This window comes from Schistocerca nitens, chromosome 2 (assembly GCF_023898315.1).
Source record: "Schistocerca nitens isolate TAMUIC-IGC-003100 chromosome 2, iqSchNite1.1, whole genome shotgun sequence".
NCBI lineage: Eukaryota > Metazoa > Arthropoda > Insecta > Orthoptera > Acrididae > Schistocerca > Schistocerca nitens.
Genome location: NC_064615.1, coordinates 277,387,867 through 277,407,437, shown reverse-complemented (window position 1 = coordinate 277,407,437; position 19,571 = coordinate 277,387,867). Strand labels below are relative to the sequence as shown.

The window sequence follows — 19,571 nt, the reverse complement described above, 5'->3', positions numbered from 1 at the left end:
CGTGGCCACTTTTTGACAAACTGCCTATTGGCTTCTGTCTCGGGGTCTGCGGCCGACGTTCATCTAATGATTTTATTGACGTTTCGTCAGCACAGGTGGATGGCATTGTCAAAGCTCCACCCTCCATTGCCGGTGGTGAACTGGAGCCGAGCTCGCGGCCGCAGACTATATGTACCTGGCACGCCAACGTCAGAGGGCTTCTCCGCTGTCACTTCCGTTGCGGATCTCCTCTTGCTACCTGCGACACTCGTTCGCTGCAGTACGGCAAGCCAGGATCAGTTTAGCTTAAGGCTTTCCTCTTTCTTGTTGAAGCTGTTCGCGTGTTTTTTTATTTCTACAGCTTCTCTGAACAAACGCGTGTGATAGTGCATCTCTACAGCCACAACTTCCGTGTCGGAGAATTTTATTACGTGGTCGGTCTCACTCAGTGCGTGCTCTGCCACGGCCGATTTCTCCACCTGCCCCAGCCTGCAATCTCGATTATGTTCTTTGATCCTGGTGTTGATTGATCGTCCAGTCATTCCGACATAAACTTTTCCGCGCGTGCATGGTATACGGTATATTCCCGACGTTGCAAGTGGGTCCCTTTTCTCCTTTGACGATCTAAGACACTCTTTGATCTTCCTCGTCGGTTGACAATCGTCTTTACGCCATGTTTGCGCAATATATGGCCGATTCTGTCCGTCACTCTGGGAATGTATGGCAGAAAGGCCGTATCCGACATTTCTTTTTCTGATTCCTTACTTCACCGAGTGTTTGTCTCTGTTACGCTTCTAATATAATTTGTGGAGTACCCATTTCTCCTCAGAACACTTTCCAGGTGTTGCATTTCGCGTCTGAGGTTCTGCGGCTCACATATTCGTCCTGCTCGCGGTACGAGCGTATTAATCATGCCTCTTTTCTGGCCCTGGTGGTGATTTGATAGTTTTTGGAGGTATCGGTTCGTGTGTGTCGGTTTTCTATACACGCTGTGTCCCATCCCTTGTGACCAGCACATCTAGAAATGGCAGTTTTTTGTCCTTTTCTACTTCCATGGTAAATTTTATGTATGTATGGAGGCTGTTCAATTGTGTTATGAAGTCAGCGAGCTGTTCTTCACCATGGCTCCACACAACGAAAGTATCATCGACGTATCTATACCACACCTTAGGTTTGCAAGTCGCCAAGTCCAGTGCCTGTGCTTCGAATTGTTCCATGAAGAAGTTGGCCACCCCTGGACTAAGAGGACTACCCATGGCGACGCCTTCCAGCTGTTCGTAGAAATCGCCATTCCACGTGAAATAGCTCTTGGTGAGACATGTATGGAAGAGCTTTGTAATGTCTTGCGGGAAAATGGAACCGATGTGCTATGTGCTCCAGGGCGTCACTGAGTGGCACTTTCGTAAATAAAGAAACAACATCAAAGCTGACCAGGATGTCGTTTGGTGCAAGTTTCAGTTTCTTCAGTTTCTCAACGAAATGTCCTAAGTCCTTTCCGTATCACAGAGCAAAAATACCGGGTGATCAAAAAGTCAGTATAAATTTGAAAACTTGAATAAATCACGGAATAATGTGGATAGAGAGGTACAAATTGACACACGTGCTTGGAATGACATAGGGTTTTATTGTAACCAAAAAAATACAAACGTTCAAAAAATGTCCGACAGATGGCGCTTCATCAGATCAGAATAGCAATAATTAGCATAACTAAGTAAGACAAAGCAAAGATGATGTTCTTTACAGGAAATGCTCAATATATCCACCATCAATCCTCAACAATAGCTGTAGTCGAGGAATAATGTTGTGAACAGCACTGTAAAGCATGTCCGGAGTTATGGTGAGGCACTGGCGTCGGATGTTGTCTTTCAGCATCCCTAGAGATGTCGGTCGATCACGATACACTTGCGACTTCAGGTAACCCCAAAGCCAGTAATCGCACGGACTGAGATCTGGGAACCTGGAAGGCCAAGCATGACGAAAGTGGCACACGATCATCGCCAAACGACGCGCACAAGAGATCTTTCACGCGTCTAGCAATACTTAGTTTTATTTTTGGTTCTAATAAAACCCCATGTCATTCTAAGCATGTGTGTCAATTTTTACCTCTCTATCTACATTATTCCGTGGTTTATTAAGTTTTCAAATTTATACTGACTTTTTGATCACCTGGTATATACCTGGGTGTCTGGCGCTAGCAGTCATCGAACACTGTCCATGTTACAGTCATTTTCCGGTGGTCAGACGATGATGGGTACCCCAACCACATCGCAAAACAGAACCAGCAACACACACGCTGACGTGTACAGCTTTTTAAACCCGATCTTTGTTTTGTGATACTGAGCTACACATGAGAGAGTACAGTGAAAGAATAATTTGCTTACGACGATACGTATAGTAGATTCTTGTGGTCTGCTCGTGGGGAAAAATGGAATGTGTCGTCATCCAGAGTGTTGTGTACATAGTTCCGCGTAGTCAGCGCGTACGCAACTTTCCCACTAGAGCGCGCCCCGCTAAGCACAACAGCGCAGGCGCAGCGCTCGTCCGTCCCCGCACTACGAGATGGCGCTGTCTAAGAGACGGACCAAATTCTGCTTCCGCCGGTCCGCGTATTAATATGTAACGCAGCCAATGAGATTGCTGCTAACGTAGAACCTTTTCTCCTCGCGGATCACACTCGCGCAGTGATACCTGATCGCTCAAGGTATTATAACGAGTGTACAGACCTCCGATTAGTCAGTCTGCATTAGTCTATAATCAAGTTTGAGCCTGCGCCTAATAAGATTATCATATTCCTGTACATAGCCATGAAGATAAATGAATAGACACTTTGTCAAGTATCAGAGATATGTGAGCATAAGATTAACGTACCAAGACCAAAGGAACTTCAGACTGTCAATTGTAAATAGCATCCAGAACCAGTTAAGTTATTTTTATGCTTGTTATTATTTTAATAAATGTGTGTGAAAATTAATCAAGTTCTGTTTAAAGTTGGTCAACGTCAATCTGCTACTCTAAGCGTGCAAGTGGCATTTCTATCGTCTGACCTAACGGCAGAAGATAAACACGCCACGATAAGACCACGAGACATATTGCTGACACTCGCCTACTTCGTTAGAGCGACAAGTCAAATAATCTGATGGTGTGTGTACCGAAGGTCTTACAGTAGGCACACCACACAGAGGCAATTCCACTCGAAGGCAGCAGTCAGTTCCTGGAAACAGTGGTTGCCTCGAGATCCGTCCGGTTCTGAGTGACGTCAGAGGAGCAGAGACCTCCAGCTCGCTAAACAGCCGGCCTTGACCGCCAGATCGTCTCTGGCAGCTGTGCCGTATATAGCGAGCGCTGCCACTGGTGGGACGCCACAGTGGCAACTCGACTTCCAGCATGGACGGCCTCTATGTGCTGCTGCACGTGTCTGCCACCTCGCTGCTACTGCTGCTGGTCGCCACGGGCCCCGCCAGTGAGTACACACACACACACACACACACACACACACACACACACACACACACAGTTCATGACCATTTACTGCTCCAGCCGCGCTCCGCGCTTATAGTTTACCGCGTCAGTGTCATTAGTTGTTTTTCTAAAAGCTTAAAATCGAATATTCTAGAAACCGGCGTTTATTCTCCGTTGAAGACTTACGAGGGGCGTCCAGAACTTAATGCAACAGATTTCTCGGACAATTCCGATGGGAAAAATTCTGAATTTGTTGTGAAACACCTTGTAATTTTCCCGCTTCATTCCCTATAGTTTCATGAATTTCCGATACTTGACTGCTCTATAAGTAACCTTCAAAATTGCGTCTGTACCGGAGGTGCGGACACTCTCATTCGAGGTGATGGACGGATCGTAACTAAACACCTCACAGCACAACTGGACGTCTCTGTTGTAATGCTGACACACTCATCCTCCAGTTGGGAAAGGGAAAGCTGTGTGCCCGGTGGCTTCCTCGCAGCCTATACATCACCCCAATTACCCCAACGAAGGACGCGCTCGGCGGAAAGCAGATGACGGGGTGTTATTGATGCAACAAGACTACAATGGTACCCTGCGGGCCTCTAGGTGGCGTAAGGTAGTCGCAATGAACGGAGATTATGTAGAAAAATAGGGTCTTGTAGCCAAAAGAGTGGGGGAATAACGTGATGTATTCGAATTCCGCATAAAACCAACCTGCTTTCAGAAAAAAGGTGTTGTATTGCTTATTGAAAGCCCCTAGTAGAATACCACAGAACCTTGAATGGACGCTGAGAAAAAAAAAAAACCAATAAATTCGACACTTTAGCTTATAAAAAACAATCTGTTACAAACTTAAAGTCTAAACTATTTTTAAGTTACTGAATCCAATTCTCCATCTTTTTCACGCAGGTAAAACCATAGGTGAGAGTATTATACCTTGGCACACTTTTTAGATTTTCTTATTTTGTGTTTATATTATGGCGTTCACATTTTACCGCTGCAGTCTTTTCTTGAAATACAAAAATTTATCGAGAAATTAAGGTTTCTCCAAACGAAAGAACATGTTCCAAAGTACAACATGTTCAAGTATCGAGAAGCAAATATTCTGTTGAAATTTAAAAGAGAACATTATTTCAGTACTGTATTCAGTCGTCTATCGGTTACGTTATTAATATAATTCGCAGCAGTGTTTACACTCCTGGAAATTGAAATAAGAACACCGTGAATTCATTGTCCCAGGAAGGGGAAACTTTATTGACACATTCCTGGGGTCAGATACAGCACATGATCACACTGACAGAACCACAGGCACATAGACACAGGCAACAGAGCATGCACAATGTCGGCACTAGTACAGTGTATATCCACCTTTCGCAGCAATGCAGGCTGCTGTTCTCCCATGGAGACGATCGTAGAGATGCTGGATGTAGTCCTGTGGAACGGCTTGCCATGCCATATCCACCTGGCGCCTCAGTTGGACCAGCGTTCGTGCTGGACGTGCAGACCGCGTGAGACGACGCTTCATCCAGTCCCAAACATGCTCAATGGGGGACAGATCCGGAGATCTTGCTGGCCAGGGTAGTTGACTTACGCCTTCTAGAGCACGTTGGGTGGCACGGGATACATGCGGACGTGCATTGTCCTGTTGGAACAGCAAGTTCCCTTGCCGGTCTAGGAATGGTAGAACGATGGGTTCGATGACGGTTTGGATGTACCGTGCACTATTCAGTGTCCCCTCGACGATCACCAGTGGTGTACGGCCAGTGTAGGAGATCGCTCCCCACACCATGATGCCGGGTGTTGGCCCTGTGTGCCTCGGTCGTATGCAGTCCTGATTGTGGCGCTCACCTGCACGGCGCCAAACACGCATACGACCATCATTGGCACCAAGGCAGAAGCGACTCTCATCGCTGAAGACGACACGTCTCCATTCGTCCCTCCATTCACGCCTGTCGCGACACCACTGGAGGCGGGCTGCACGATGTTGGGGCGTGAGCGGAAGACGGCCTAACGGTGTGCGGGACCGTAGCCCAGCTTCATGGAGACGGTTGCGAATGGTCCTCGCCGATACCCCAGGAGCAACAGTGTCCCTAATTTGCTGGGAAGTGGCGGTGCGGTCCCCTACGGCACTGCGTAGGATCCTACGGTCTTGGCGTGCATCCGTGCGTCGCTGCGGTCCGGTCCCAGGTCGACGGGCACGTGCACCTTCCGCCGACCACTGGCGACAACATCGATGTACTGTCGAGACCTCACGCCCCACGTGTTGAGCAATTCGGCGGTACGTCCACCCGGCCTCCCGCATGCCCACTATACGCCCTCGCTCAAAGTCCGTCAACTGCACATACGGTTCACGTCCACGCTGTCGCGGCATGCTACCAGTGTTAAAGACTGCGATGGAGCTCCGTATGCCACGGCAAACTGGCTGACACTGACGGCGGCGGTGCACAAATGCTGCGCAGCTAGCGCCATTCGACGGCCAACACCGCGGTTCCTGGTGTGTCCGCTGTGCCGTGCGTGTGATCATTGCTTGTACAGCCCTCTCGCAGTGTCCGGAGCAAGTATGGTGGGTCTGACACACCGGTGTCAATGTGTTCTTTTTTCCATTTCCAGGAGTGTATTAAGTGAAATCATATGAAGTAAAAGTATTATCAAAAACAAGTTACAAGTTAAATACATTTTAAAACTGAAGCTACTGGAAACTAACAGAAATTTCCATCTTCAAGACAGTCAGAATTGTTAAGACACTAACGTAACTAAGTTAATTAGCAAATATCCGATGTTCCATGGAAAAAGACCTCCTTCTGTTTCAACGTACTCAATGACGTACGATCGACGAAGTTTGGCTTTACCATCCACATATTATATAAACAGATTTAAAAATATATAGAATATTTCTTGCCATAGAACTCTGTATGTGAAGAATGAACAATATATTCCACATAGCTTGAGTAGGTCATACAGCGCTGAAGCGTGTAGAGCTCGAAATATTTACAAATGCCGCACAAAAAATAACAAACTGTAGAAAGTGGCAGAAACTGTATAAAGCGGTCCCTAGTGCTCATTCTTTAATGTGGTTCTGAAATCAGTCACTAGACTGGAGTACCGATCGAGAAATGATACGTGTTCCTAGGTGCACTGTCCCCTAGGTAAAACATTCTCCCCTGCCAGATAAACAGAAGGAACCGTCTAATGAGAGCAGAACATGGATTGGGAGTAAAGCAAAGGAAGGCCAAAGATTTGATCATCATCATCAGTGTTCTGCCTAAAGGCAGGTTTTCACATGGTAGTTCTCCAGGTTGTCCGGTATTCTGCCATCCTCTTCAGGTCTGCATAATTTCCTCTTCCCTTTATATCATCTATCACCTTGTATCTCCTTCTTCCTCTCAGTCTTCTCCCACAAACCAATCCCTCCAAAGCATCTACTAGCAAGCACACCCTTCTCAATGAATGTCCCAACCAGTTCTTTTTCCTTTCTCTTACAAACTTCAGCAGACATCTTCTCTCACTAACCCTTTCCAATACTCTTTCATTACTCACTCTTTCCATCCAGCTTATTCTCTCCATTCTCCTCCACATCCACATCTCAAATGCTTCTAACCTTTTTTCATCCTCTCGTCTCAGTGTCCATGTTTCTGCCCCATATAGTGCCACACTCCAGACAAAACATTTTCCAAGCCTTTTCCTTAGTCCTTTATCTAATTTGCCACATAAGAGTCTCCTCTTTCTGTTGAATGCCTCCTTCGCTATGGCAATTCGAGTTTTCACCTCCTGGTGACATCTCAAGTCTTCAGTTATTGTGCTTCCGAGATATTTAAATTCACTTACTTGGCTAATGGTAGATTGTCCTATTTTAATATTGGACAGTCTGCATCTTGTACTGATGACCATACTCTTTGTTTTTGCTGTGTTTATTTGCATCCCACATTCCACACAAGCTTCATTCAGATCTTTGAGCATGTTATTCACTGTCCGCTTACTTTCTGCCACTAACACCACTAACAATAATAATAAAAGATATGATCAGTAGCAGAAAAGAGATTAGCGATAAACTTAAAACCAAAATCGAGGACCAGACAATAAATGAGGAAAAGGAATTCTGAAACATTGAAAGCAAAATATCAAATGACGGGCGAAGCAAGAAGAATATAAGGAACCAACTAGCACAGGCAAACTGTGTATTCCTCGCTGAAAGATGTCCGCAGTTGTCAAACATTGGCCTCGGTTTAGGGAAGAATTGTATGAGAGCGTACGTTTGGAGCAGACCGCTATAGAGAAGCCAGTGCAGGTCTGTGCGGAAACTGCAAAAGAAGAGAATGAAAGCAGTTGAGATGTGGTACAGAAGGACGTTGGAAACGAAGTTGATGGTTAAGACAAGAAATGTCGGTAACAATTAGTAGTAGATGAAGGGAGAGGATAATGAGACATGTGTCAGAACATCAATGAATAACTTTTACAGTACCAGAGAGAGAAAAGAGGATAAAGACTGTAGGAGATCAGAAAAAATTTAAATTTTTGTTTAATTAATTTAAGTAATTGCTGTTTAATTGGGTGTATGTGCTACTCTCTAAGTCGTTGGCGCATGACAGGAAGTTGTGGCAGACAGTTGTCAAATGTCTCAAGGCAATAAAACGGTTCCGAAAACACTTTAGATTAACAGCAAATGTGACTTTTCTGGTATAATTATCTTCGGGCACATAATTTTTCCAATAATGCTTCCGTGAACAGTGAGAACACACAAAACTGGGTGACCGTTCACAGAAGTAGGCACTGCAGATACACTCTGCTTTAAAACATACTTTACATTAGCTGAAATCTCTGTGTAAATAATATTTTCTCGAATATCAATGTCAGCAATATACAGTATTCCATGACATCAGCGACAAACGTTCGGGGACGGACGTCACAACTAGAGGTTCATGTCCTCTTAAGACACATATTTATAATCAACTAGCGTTTAAACATTACCCACACGTGGAGGTACATCCAGCTCTGAAAACTAATATTTACACCTTATATGTTTTTGTAAAAGACAAGAAAGCTTGATTTAAATATCTTTATTCCAATTACGAGTTTCGACAGAATTGTGCTGTCATCTTCATATTGGCATTAAACTTTGGGTATACGTTCACATGCAAGTGTTCCCACAGGGGAGCATTCTGTTTTATAAATGACAAACCACGTGGATTTTCTAATTTATTAGCACTTTATTCTCAGAATGTCTACGACGCATGTATGTAAAGATACACACAAGTGTAATTCCAATCTGAAGATGACAGCACGATTCTCTCGAAACTAGGATTGGAATAAAGGTATTGAAATCAAACGATCTTGGCTTTTATATAAACAGAAATCACTCCAACAACATGTGTAATTTATAAATTACACATTCGTGAAAATCTGGTTTTGTTGAATTTATAATAAGTATCGAGAACACTTCGTCCAGAGCATTATTACGTGGATGGTGGATAGCAACGTGCGGCTGTTTGCTGATGATGCTGTAGTGTACGGGAAGGTGTCGTCGTTGAGTGACTGTAGGAGGATACAAGAGACTTGGACAGGATTTGTGATTGGTGTAAAGAATGGCAGCTAACTCTAAATATAGATAAATGTAAATTAATGCGGATGAATAGGAAAAAGAATCCTGTAATGTTTGAGTACTCCATTAGTAGTGTAGCGCTTGGCACAGTCACGTCGATTAAATATTTGGGCGTAACTTTGCAGGGCGATATGAAGTGAGACAAGCATGTAATGGCAGTTGTGGGGAAGGCGGATAGTCGTCTTCGCTTCATTGGTACAATTTTGGGAAGATGTGGTTCATCTGTAAAGGAGACTGCTTATTAAACACTAATACGACTTATTCTTGAGTACTGCTCGAGTGTTTGGGATCCCTATCAGGTCGGATTGAGGGAGGTCATAGAAGCAATTCAGAGGCGGGCTGCTAGATTTGTTACTGGTAGGTTTTATCATCACGCGAGTGTTACGGAAATGTTTCAGGAACTCGGGTGGGAGTCTCTAGAGGAAAGGAGGTGTTCTTTTCGTGAATCGCCACTGAGGAAATTTAAAGAACCAGCATTTGAGGCTGACTGCAGTACAATTTTACTACCGCCAACTTACATTTCTTGGAAAGACCACATAGATAAGATAAGAGAGATTAGGGCTCGTACAGAGGCACATTAGGCAGTCATTTTTCCCTCGTTCTGTTTGCTTGGGAGTGGAACAGGGAGAGAAGATGATAGTTGTGGTACGAGGTACCCTCTGCCACGCACCGTATGGTGGATTGCGGAGTAAATATGTAGATGTAGATGTAGATTACGTGCTTGATACTGTCATAACAATGGCCGTTATATTCAGTCGATCTTGGCAGATTTCTGTGCCAGACCGTAAAATGCATCGCCGATTTGGGCAAGCAGCTCTGCTCTGGAAGTAATTTGAATGAGATACTTCAAGCTCTTATTGTAGTGGTCTAACGGCTCGGAGGTTACAGTGTTGCAGGACGGCCACTTGTGACTGCTGTGGGATGAGATCACCAGAACTGAGGAGGGCAATAAGGTCAAGGCTGCTTACTCGACATTCTTTTTCATTGTAATTACCTTTCTTGCAGCACTGCGATGAACGTGGTCGAAGAGCCGGTCGCAGCTGCTAAGCAGTAAGTGACGTGTGCCGACTTAATGGAATGCTGTGGCAGGCAGTGTCCACTCTGACGTGGGTTGCGTGTCAACGCAGCGAGGTTAGACGGCTGGACTGGCGGACAACGTTTGCGGCCTGAGGTGAACCCAGGATCCTCCGAGAGTGGCTTTGTTATCAGATGATGGCACCCACTGGGCGGCCTCTCCTCGGCGGATCCAGTTTTAAGCCTTGGACGACCAGGTCTAGCTGACGTCTTGTACACTAGCGACTTCGCCTACTTCGTGACACTGCTGAAGGTGTTTGTGGTAGCTTCGGCACTCATTCTGCCCATGACTGGCGTGGAGACTCCACCGGTCGAACGGACGACGCCAGCTGAGTTGGCGGCATATACACTCACTCCAGCCACGTGTCCTGTAACTGGAGGTGTGGAAACGCTCCACTGTGCTGTGGCAGGTAGGAGTCCAGTGAACCACTGAGAGGCAGAACGCCAAGTAGCATGTTGCTGCGCCAGTGCTGTTTCAATGCCAAGCTGCAAAATTACATCGCTGGCTTGCTCGCACACTACATGGCAGGTTACGTAGGCCTGCCTGAAGCTAATGCCACAACTTTTCCTCCAACCTTGGAAAAATTAGGTCCTTCAAATCCCAGGCTGCTGCTGAAAATTTGAACTACCGAAACAACACGGTACTAATGTGCCTGCATTTTTCCTTCTGTCCCTGCAGTGCACACACTATCAAACGGCTATGTGCACTTCACGCACTGTCTGTTCTTCCCTACACACTCCATCAAATGGTGTACAGCGAATGATACTCCCAGTAGCCGGCCGCTGTGGCCGAGCGGTTCTAGGCCCTTCAGTCCGGAACAGCGCTGCTGCTACCGTCGCAGGTTCGAATCCTGCCTCGGACATGGATGTGTGTGATGTCCCTAGGTTATTTAGGTTTAAGCAGCTCTAAGTCTAGGGGACTGATGACCTCAGATGTTAAGTCCCATAGTGCTTAGAGCCATTTGAACCTTTTGCTACTCCCAGTATGAACTGGGATATCTGGTGCGTGCTCTCTGCTTGCATTAGAAATAGGCCACACAAGCACCGATCAGGATTAAGAAAGTTCCCGAGGACAAAAATTTCTATTACGATGACTCGGTACTGTTATACACTTTGGTACTCTGAGGTTCAAATGGCTCTGAGCACTATGGGACTTAACTACTGAGGTCATCAGTCACTGTGGTACTATTGAACATGATGCAACAATTTTTCTGCGCTAAAGCGCCCGTTCTGCACAGCTAACATTTTCTCAGGGGAAATAAGTATAGTGACATCAATAGACAGCGCTTAGGTACGTTATGACAGGTTTGAGAATCTGCAGAATGGGTAGGAGCAGCTTCCTCTCTCCTATTCTTTAGTATGCCTTACAACTCTGTTTTTTGGACCTAAAGGGGTCTATAAGCTGAAACCGTACGACTGTCTTCCAAGTATGAAGTTGCAACGTCACATTTACCGGTGAGGACATCTCTACCACTTGGTACAGACATAAGGTGTGTAAAATTTTACTGTTTTTAATTTCACAGTGTAAGGACTCAGCCACATTGCCTTCAGCACTCCACTGCGTTATTCACTCTTGCTACTCTACAGCATTGGTATTCGCTTTTTGCATTTTGTGTCATATTTTCCGTAATTTTATCACCAAATCTTACACTGATGCACTGTTTACACCCACTCTGGGTTCCCCTGTATACAAGAGTGATGGCATCTTCCATCCATACGGTACCTAGTAAGTAAATGATCCCATACTTTTCTGAAATTTTAAATTGCAAGGTGACATTATGTAATAACGTATCCCAGTCATCATGAGTGTTAACACAGTAACTCAACATCTTCCCGGTCACATCCTTTGAACCGACTCAGTTCTGCCAAAGTGCTTGCTCTTAATTTTACGAATTTGTAACACAGAACGAAATGATTTACTAGTTCCGACATGTTGGAAGTACCCTGATCCATAATCAGTGTCTCTGGAGTACCAAACCTTAATAACCAATTATTAACCATGGTCTTTCACCTCTGTGTCGACTGCAGATTTGGAAAAGCTATCACTTCTATGAAGCGTAGTAAGCAATTGTTTAAACGTTAACATAAAGATTTCCTGCTGACGTGTTTCCAAAAGTACATAAGTCACTAGAAAAATAATCTCAAACTGTTTATAGGCCTTAGGAAATCTCTGCAGCAAACACACTAATGACTTCATCCGGGTTCTTGTGCATATGGTAGTCAGTTCTTTACGTGTTGTCGCACCTTATGTTTACTTGTTCACCACCAATATTATTCGACTACCCCTCATTCTGTCGCTCTATCGCTCCGTAACCTGCTAATATATGATCATATTATAACTCTTTATTTCGCAATGTATTGGTACCAAAAATGAAGTCAGAGTCTCGACTGTTTACATAGCACTCCATTAAGAACAATTACTTGGGGCTGCATTATAAATAGCCTGTAGTCTTCATCAGCTGTTTGTGCTTTCTACCTCTCTGCAGAAGTGAAACCTACATCTAAATTCATCATACATTGTCTGTGTTTCCTGCTATTATCTGTGCACGAGACACTAAAATGTGGGCAGTGAGTTTTTTCAGCCCAAGCAGCGTACGCCAGTACTAATACCGCCCTGACAGGATCATAAATGCTGCCGTTGTGCAATACTGTAATGATACCTCTAACTTTGCATGTCCACAGTAACAATTATTTGCAAGTCCTCAGATTATTCTAAATTTCTGTCGTATTAAGGATTAGATAGGCATATGCAACCACATGTTTGTGGATGTACTGATTTTTACAACAAAAGCAATACTCTTTCTTTACATCTGCACTTTTGTTTGCAAAGATTACCACCGGTGCTCCTTTGGGACTGGTGCATTCCTCAGAAATACCGTCTCATAGGTTGATAAATTCATCCATAAGAAATTCTTCCATTACTGGTTCCGGGTGATGTGGTATACAGCTCTGTTGACGGTAAACAGGCTGTTCATTTCCAGTTAGGATTCTGTGCTCTGACACTGGGGTCGCTGAAAGAGAGCCATGAGAAGTAAACTGATCCTCATATTCTAACAATAGCTGCTCTGTCACTATCTTCTGTGCTACTTCCAAGTGAGCTACCTTCTTCCTAAGATGTTAAGCTGGTAGCTTACTCCAGCGTTGGGTGTAAATTTGCTCTGCCTCCATCTTCTTCATGCAAAATCTGCCAATTATCAGTTGGCAGTCATTTGGACATTTCCACGCCCATAGTCCCAGGACTATCTACAATGAGGGGTATTACCTGAACACATACAGGACTCTTTATTCTAATTCATCATTTCCCTCTAGTGACTCTACTAAACCCAATACGTTTATCAGTATACTTGTTTCTACAATTACCCAAACAGTTTTCCCCTAACTTGTGGTACATTATGCGACAAACTGATAGTGGCTTTGCACACCTTGTGTTTCCCTGTTGAACCCGTTTGTGGGAAGATCACGCCACAATGTGTCTTGGCAGCGAAAGGAACAACTGAATTTTATTACACAGCACTTTAAAACAAAAACCATCCTCCGAATTGAATGTCACTAAAAAGTGTCTCGACCTGGTTGTAGCTGAGACCAAACCCAGGGGCAGTTTCTTGAGTGTATGAGCCACGCCGTTACGCTAACGTAGCCATTGAATTAAGTGCACTGTCTGTCCTAGACTGGGCAGCACTGATGTAGTTCAGAAACATCAGTACGTAGATGAAGTCCGTGGCTGAAGTACTCGCAAAAAATCGGCACTTTGGACACGGTATCGGAGGTGCTACGCTTCGACTCCTGTGCGCTGCCTTGCGGCGAATGAACTCAGATTGTGGGGCCGCATCCGTAGACGGCTCTTGGCCCAGGTAACCGTAGCTGTGAACTCTTAGTGTCGACTGACTGGGGAGCGGATGGCGACCCCCTATATAGGGTACGGGGCTTAAATCCGAACAAACGAAACTTTTTTTTAAAACCATATTTATTTTAAACCAAATGCAAATGGTTCAAATGGCTCTGAGCACTTTGGGACTCAACATCTGAGGTCATCAGTCCCCTAGAACTTAGAACTACTTAAACCTAACTAACCTAAGAACATCACACACATCCATGCCCGAGACAGGATTCGAACCTGCGACCGTAGTAGTCACGCGGTTCGGGACTGAAGTGCCTAGAACCGCCCGGCCACCGCGGCCGGCCCAAATGCAAATGAAAGTGAAATCCTTCAACAGTAACATTACTCGATGTAACCCCCTTCAACCGCAGTGATCACCTCTAATCTTGTCCTGAAGCGATCGCACGCAATCTTTAAAACAGCGCTGTCCATATTCTAGAATGCAGCTTCGATAGCGGTGCGTAGAGATGCGACATTAGGGTGCCTCGTCTTATTGGTAACTACGCTCCGAACATAGTAGTCGAGGAGTTTCAAATTCGGGCTATTTAGGGCCCAGAACACCTTTGACCAGAACATGTCAACGTTATCCGAGAGCCAGTTTTGGAGTACATGGCTCGTATGAGGTCCTCTTCCGCCATCCGACGCATTGTTCACTTGCTGACATTCAATACGTACGGTAATTTCCTCAGCGATTGCTCCTGGTCCTCCGATATTAGCGCCTGAGCCTTTTTGATGACTGTCACAGTTCTTGACACACGTTTCCTAGAATGAGGTTTCCTAGCCGAGATAGTGGAACCTTTCCCAGACGTCTCCGAAGCATTATAAAAATGGTTCAAATGGCTCTGAGCACTATGGGACTTAACTTCTGAGGTCATCAGTCCCCTAGAACTTAGAACTACTTAAACCTAACTAACCTACGGACATCACACACATCCATGCCGGAGGCAGGATTCGAACCTTCGACCGTAGCGGTCGCTCGGTTCCAGACTGTAGCGTCTAGAACCGCTCGGCCAATCCGGCCGGCCGAAGCATTATACTTGGCCACAATATCGTAAACAGTTGATCTCGGGTGCCCGAAGAATCGAACTATTTCATTGGGCGAACGCGCAGCGCGAAGACTATCGATAATCACGCCTCTTTGGTTGTTCTCTGCCCTTATCCGTAACATCTCAGCCGTTTTGAAGTTCTGACTGTTTACTAGGTGCCTATGGCTTTCAAGAACGCCAATCGCAACCTCCGGCGGAACTATGACATGGCGGGTAATTCAAATTGAAATTTGTCCGTATCCAAGCGACTCACCCTGCATAGCCGCCGGCGGAAGAATACAAGGAAATTGTGAAAATGTCAAGTGGGTCGCGGAGGCCAGGTAGTGCTGCGGAGAGCAGCGCTGTGTCCGGAGCATGTGGCGCCAACAAATACAGCAACAGCTGCTGCAGGCGTCACTTTCTGTATCTGAGCTGCAAGGCCCTCGGCCGACAGCTAGCCGGGGCACTTTGCTCTGTGGTTGGTTGGTGGATCGAAAGGCGTCAGCCTCGGTTATCACAAGGGTATGTTTTCAATGTCCGATTCGTCGCGAAACGGAAACCACAGTGAAAATCTAAAATGTTTTATTTGTAATATTTAGTTTCACCTTACAGCTGCTTCTCTACATAGTCACTGTTCCGACTTAGGCACTTACTGTAACGTAGTACCAACTTTCTGATACCCTCATCATAGAAGGCAGCCGCCTGTACTTTCCGTCAGCTCTCTACGCTAGCCTACAGCTCGTTGTCTGTGCCAAAATGCTGTCCTCACAGCTAGCAGTTTGTGTGAGCAAGGAGGAGAAAGTCAGAGAACGAAGTGCGGACTGTACCATGGACGATTAAACACTTCCAATCAAAAATCTCGATCCGGCACGTTGTTGCACCTATTGTGTGCGGCCGAGAATTGTCACGAAGCAGTAAATGCAGCACAGTTACGTGATGCCGGCTGCGTGAAATCAGATGGAACCGTTCAGAAGGCACTTCATACTTGGCGGGAGATTTTATTGTTCTGTATAAGGAAAAAGAAATATTTGTTCAACATAGGTGAAGATCCTCACGGGAGACACTGAAGTAGAAAGGCGGTGGGGAGAACACTTGGCAGAATTACTAAACTGCGATGACCACAGTGAGTCTCACCCACGTGAGGTACCAGACAGAGTAGACAGCAAAGTAGAGACCCTCCAATGAAGAAGAAACACAACAAATAATTAAAAACCCAAAAAACAATAAAACTTTCGGAGAAAATCAAATTAGCAGAAGAGCTAATAAAGAATGGAAGAACTGTACTCGTTAAAATAATTACGAAACTGCAAAGGAAGTTTGGTAGTATGAGAGATCACATTAAGACTGGAAAATGGCTGTAATACGAGTATATCCTATACTAAAAACTACCCTCTGGTATGTGACAATTAAAGAGGGATTGAACGCCTTAATGAAAACAATAAATTCTGTTTCAGTGTCTACTGAAGAGAATGATCCCAATTGCAGAAGGAATTGTAGGGACTGTCAACTTCATTATCAGAAGGAACAAATAGCTATATATCAGCTTTTTACGCTCATTTTCAGGGAGGTAATCGATATTGACTGGAAACATGACGTTGAATTCACAGAGTTCTTGTTGACTGCAAAGAAAGCTAATAGCACCATACATACGGGCACAATCACCAATTTTTTTAAAAATTTTCAGTTTCCCCAAAAGTTAATATATCTAGTACGATGTGTTCAGAGGAAACCTTTTTGTAGTGTAAAAATCACCACAGGAATGTCAGTGTATTTTCAAGTCTGAACTCTTCATAGACAAGGAGACAGATTACCACCAATATTTTTTTACACTTAATTTTAGAAAAGATAGCGAGATAACACAAAAAATTAAACTCTTCTGGAATAATACTGAGTAATACGAGCGTAACACGATAAATCGGCTTGCATACACGGACGACGGTATTCTAATATGTGGTACAAAAGAGACCTGAGAAAAGAAGAATGGACCACGAAAGTCAGCGACAGAAGTGATTGGTGAAGGAATATAGAGAACGCATACTGTCTCCCAGGCCAAAGCTACAATCAAGAAGATGACAGCACCCAACATTGTAAATGTCTATGCATTCCTTAACTACTCATGATACGTTGTGTATGCCTTCTGTTTCCCAGCGTACGTAAATGTACGTTATGTAAAAGCTGTTCTCTGATCAACATCTCTGCTTTATGCCCGTAAAAAGTTTGTCTACGAACGCTAACACGTCTTCTCGTGGCTCGCTAAAAAAAGGCGATACTAGGGTCTAGGATGAGCACTGAAATACTTGACAAAGATTGATGCCACGTATTTTCTTACTTTTCTTACGAGCTTACACACTGGATCGAGGACCAGTGGTTTGAAACTGACTACTTCCTTCAGAACTTTGTAGCTCGCAGTACTAGGAGAAGTGTTGAATAAGGAATGCAAAACTTTTTTTCTCAGCCGAGGTTAGTTTTACGCACGATGGCTACACATCATATTATTCCCTGCTATTTTGCCTTCAGAACTCTCTTTTTGCTCATAATAGTTCAGTGCGACGGACTCACGCCATATTAATGTGAAGGTGTGTGGGCCAGCCTACGGGTCGACATCGGAGCTAAGGCCTCGCTGCATCATCTGTAACCTTGGTCGGTTCACACGCTGGCATTTGTTGGTGGCCTAGCACAGAAATCTGCAGCAATTTGCAACCAACTAGGGACTTGGAAAGGAAATGCATACGAAAGGAACCATGGCAAAGACACCAATAGAGTTGTATCAAGATCAACGAACATCAGTGCCTTAACGCATTCGTACACAACTATGTCGGCTGTTAATAAAGATAGTAAATTACTCGGCACACTCTTCTACGACTTACAGTCTGTTTAAACTTTGCCCATAATCCATCTACGTTCATCGTACTCAACAGCGCTGTGCTTGACTCCATTGTGGAGGGACCAGTGGAGAGGACAAATAAGTCGCCCTCAAAACAGTGGTACAAGACGAAGACCACACTCCTCCTTTGGCTGTCTTGGGTCAACCACGAGATTTTAGATGGTTGTTAGCAGCCCACTTAGACAATGAAGTGACATCGCTTAGGTCCAGTACGTAGATGAATTATGGGCAAAATTTAAACAGATTGTATGTCGTACTCTAGAGAAGTATGTGCCGAGTAAGTCAAGTGAAGCTGCATAACCGAACAAACAGCAAGAAGCCACCGAAGTTCGTCATCGACGTGGAAGCGGCAGGCGATGTATCGTCACACTGTGGAAGCTCCCAGGCTTCCCCATCGGTGTGGAAGCTCCTCCCACAGGCTACAACACTAAGCTGTTGAGTGCCCTGTACTCTGCTGCTCTCGCTGACTGAATCTCTACCACGACGTCTCTGTCAAAAGTCTCAACGCCAAGATCGAGATCACTGCAGCTCGACGTCTTGTCGTACAGCTCAGAACTGTTTCAAGGATGCTCGATACAATTTATAGGATGCGCATGATAGGGGCCTATTGTTTTATGCACATCAAACTGTGCGCGAAATAGATTACAATGATTTCAAGGGAAACAGTGGATGGTTGCTTAACCTCAAACAGTTCTACGGAGCTGGAAGACATAAGATAGTGGAATTTCAAACAAAGCATCAACTTGACGATGCACGGCAAATTGCGGAATCGACCCGAAAATAATTAGATGAGGTAAAAGAACTTATCCCAGCGTTCAGTACGAAATTTGATTTCAACTCCGACCAATAGGGATTTGGAGAGGAAATTCGTATCAAAGGAACCCTGGAAAAGGTACCAAGAGAGTTGTATCAAGATCAATGAACATCTGTGCCTTATCGCATTCGTAGTCAATTATGCCGACTGTTAATCTGGATAGTAAATGTGCTAGAAAGTTATTTATTGTGGTGTGAGTAGTCGTAGGTGCTCTGCCCCATGCGACTGTTTCTCATACAGGTGATCCTGCAAGGGCACTATGGAATATTTATGTCACAGCAAGCAAGAGTGGGAAATTGGGAGAAAGAGGACAAAAAATGTGGTATGAGCACTGCTTTTGGCCAATAGCAAGTCAAGATAGCTTTCTTTTGTTCGGCTACTGGTCTGCATATAAAAATCAAACTCCTTTAGAGCAATCTATCCTTCCTGGATAGTGTCTGGCACTACAGCTCATACCACTGGACTAATTCAGTCTCTCTATAATTGTTTTTTTCCGTGTCTATAAAACGCCTTAAGGGATAGCCAGTATCATGATAAGCTCCACGACAGATTGTTTCGCATTCGGGTGCATGCCATCACATTTCATCATTTTTCATCACCCCGTTACACCATGCGATTCCATACGCATTCTTTAAGAGTGGATACCTACCTGAACGTCCGCTTGCTTAGCTGGGTGGTAACGTGCTCGCCTCCCTTGCACAGGAGCCCACGTTAGATTTCCGGTCGGTGCAAAGGAGCCCACGTTCGATTTCCGGTCGGCTGGAGATTTTCTCCGCTCGTGGACTGGGTGTTGTGTTGGCCTCATCATCATTTCATCCTCATCACCGGCACGCAAGTCGTCCAATGTGGCGTTGACCGATATA

The 19,571-nt window shown here is 44.8% G+C and overlaps 1 protein-coding gene across 1 annotated transcript in view; it reads left to right on the top strand.

Annotated features, from left to right (window-relative positions):
* The first annotated feature begins 3,319 nt into the window (after positions 1 to 3,319).
* LOC126234360 (uncharacterized) overlaps positions 3,320 to 19,571 on the top strand; it is a 121,424-nt gene continuing 105,172 nt past the window's right edge. The window contains exon 1 of the mRNA XM_049943048.1: positions 3,320 to 3,439. Within this exon, the coding sequence (XP_049799005.1) occupies positions 3,364 to 3,439 (76 nt within the window). The 5' untranslated portion in view covers positions 3,320 to 3,363. The remainder of the gene's footprint in view (positions 3,440 to 19,571) is intronic.